We start from the raw sequence: 234 nt of genomic DNA, 5'->3' as shown, positions 1-234 counted from the left end.
ACTGTTCTGGGTCCACGCCCCCGCGCACCACGTGACGCCGGCCGGCCTCGCGGCCCCGCCCAGCTCCCCGCGCCGCGCGCCGCTTCCGGTGTGGGCGGAAAGCGGAAGTGTGGGAGGGTCTGCGGGGCGGGCTCTGGGAGGTCCTGGGGGAGGATGGAGCACTGAGCGGGTCGGGGCGGCTGCCGGCAGCGCCATGGAGACGGTGCAGCTGAGGAACCCGCCGCGCCGGTGAGG

General features: G+C 76.5%; 1 protein-coding gene across 2 annotated transcripts in view; it reads left to right on the top strand.

Annotated features, from left to right (window-relative positions):
* The first annotated feature begins 75 nt into the window (after positions 1–75).
* The window catches only part of STK4 (serine/threonine kinase 4), a 90,372-nt gene continuing 90,213 nt past the window's right edge, over positions 76–234 (top strand). For both annotated transcript variants that reach the window (XM_059706963.1, XM_059706964.1), the window contains exon 1: positions 76–228. In XM_059706963.1, the coding sequence (XP_059562946.1) occupies positions 194–228 (35 nt within the window). In that variant the 5' untranslated portion in view covers positions 76–193. The remainder of the gene's footprint in view (positions 229–234) is intronic.

The sequence above is a fragment of the Myotis daubentonii genome, chromosome 8, assembly GCF_963259705.1.
Source record: "Myotis daubentonii chromosome 8, mMyoDau2.1, whole genome shotgun sequence".
Lineage (NCBI taxonomy): Eukaryota > Metazoa > Chordata > Mammalia > Chiroptera > Vespertilionidae > Myotis > Myotis daubentonii.
This window is presented reverse-complemented; position numbering and strand designations above follow the sequence as displayed.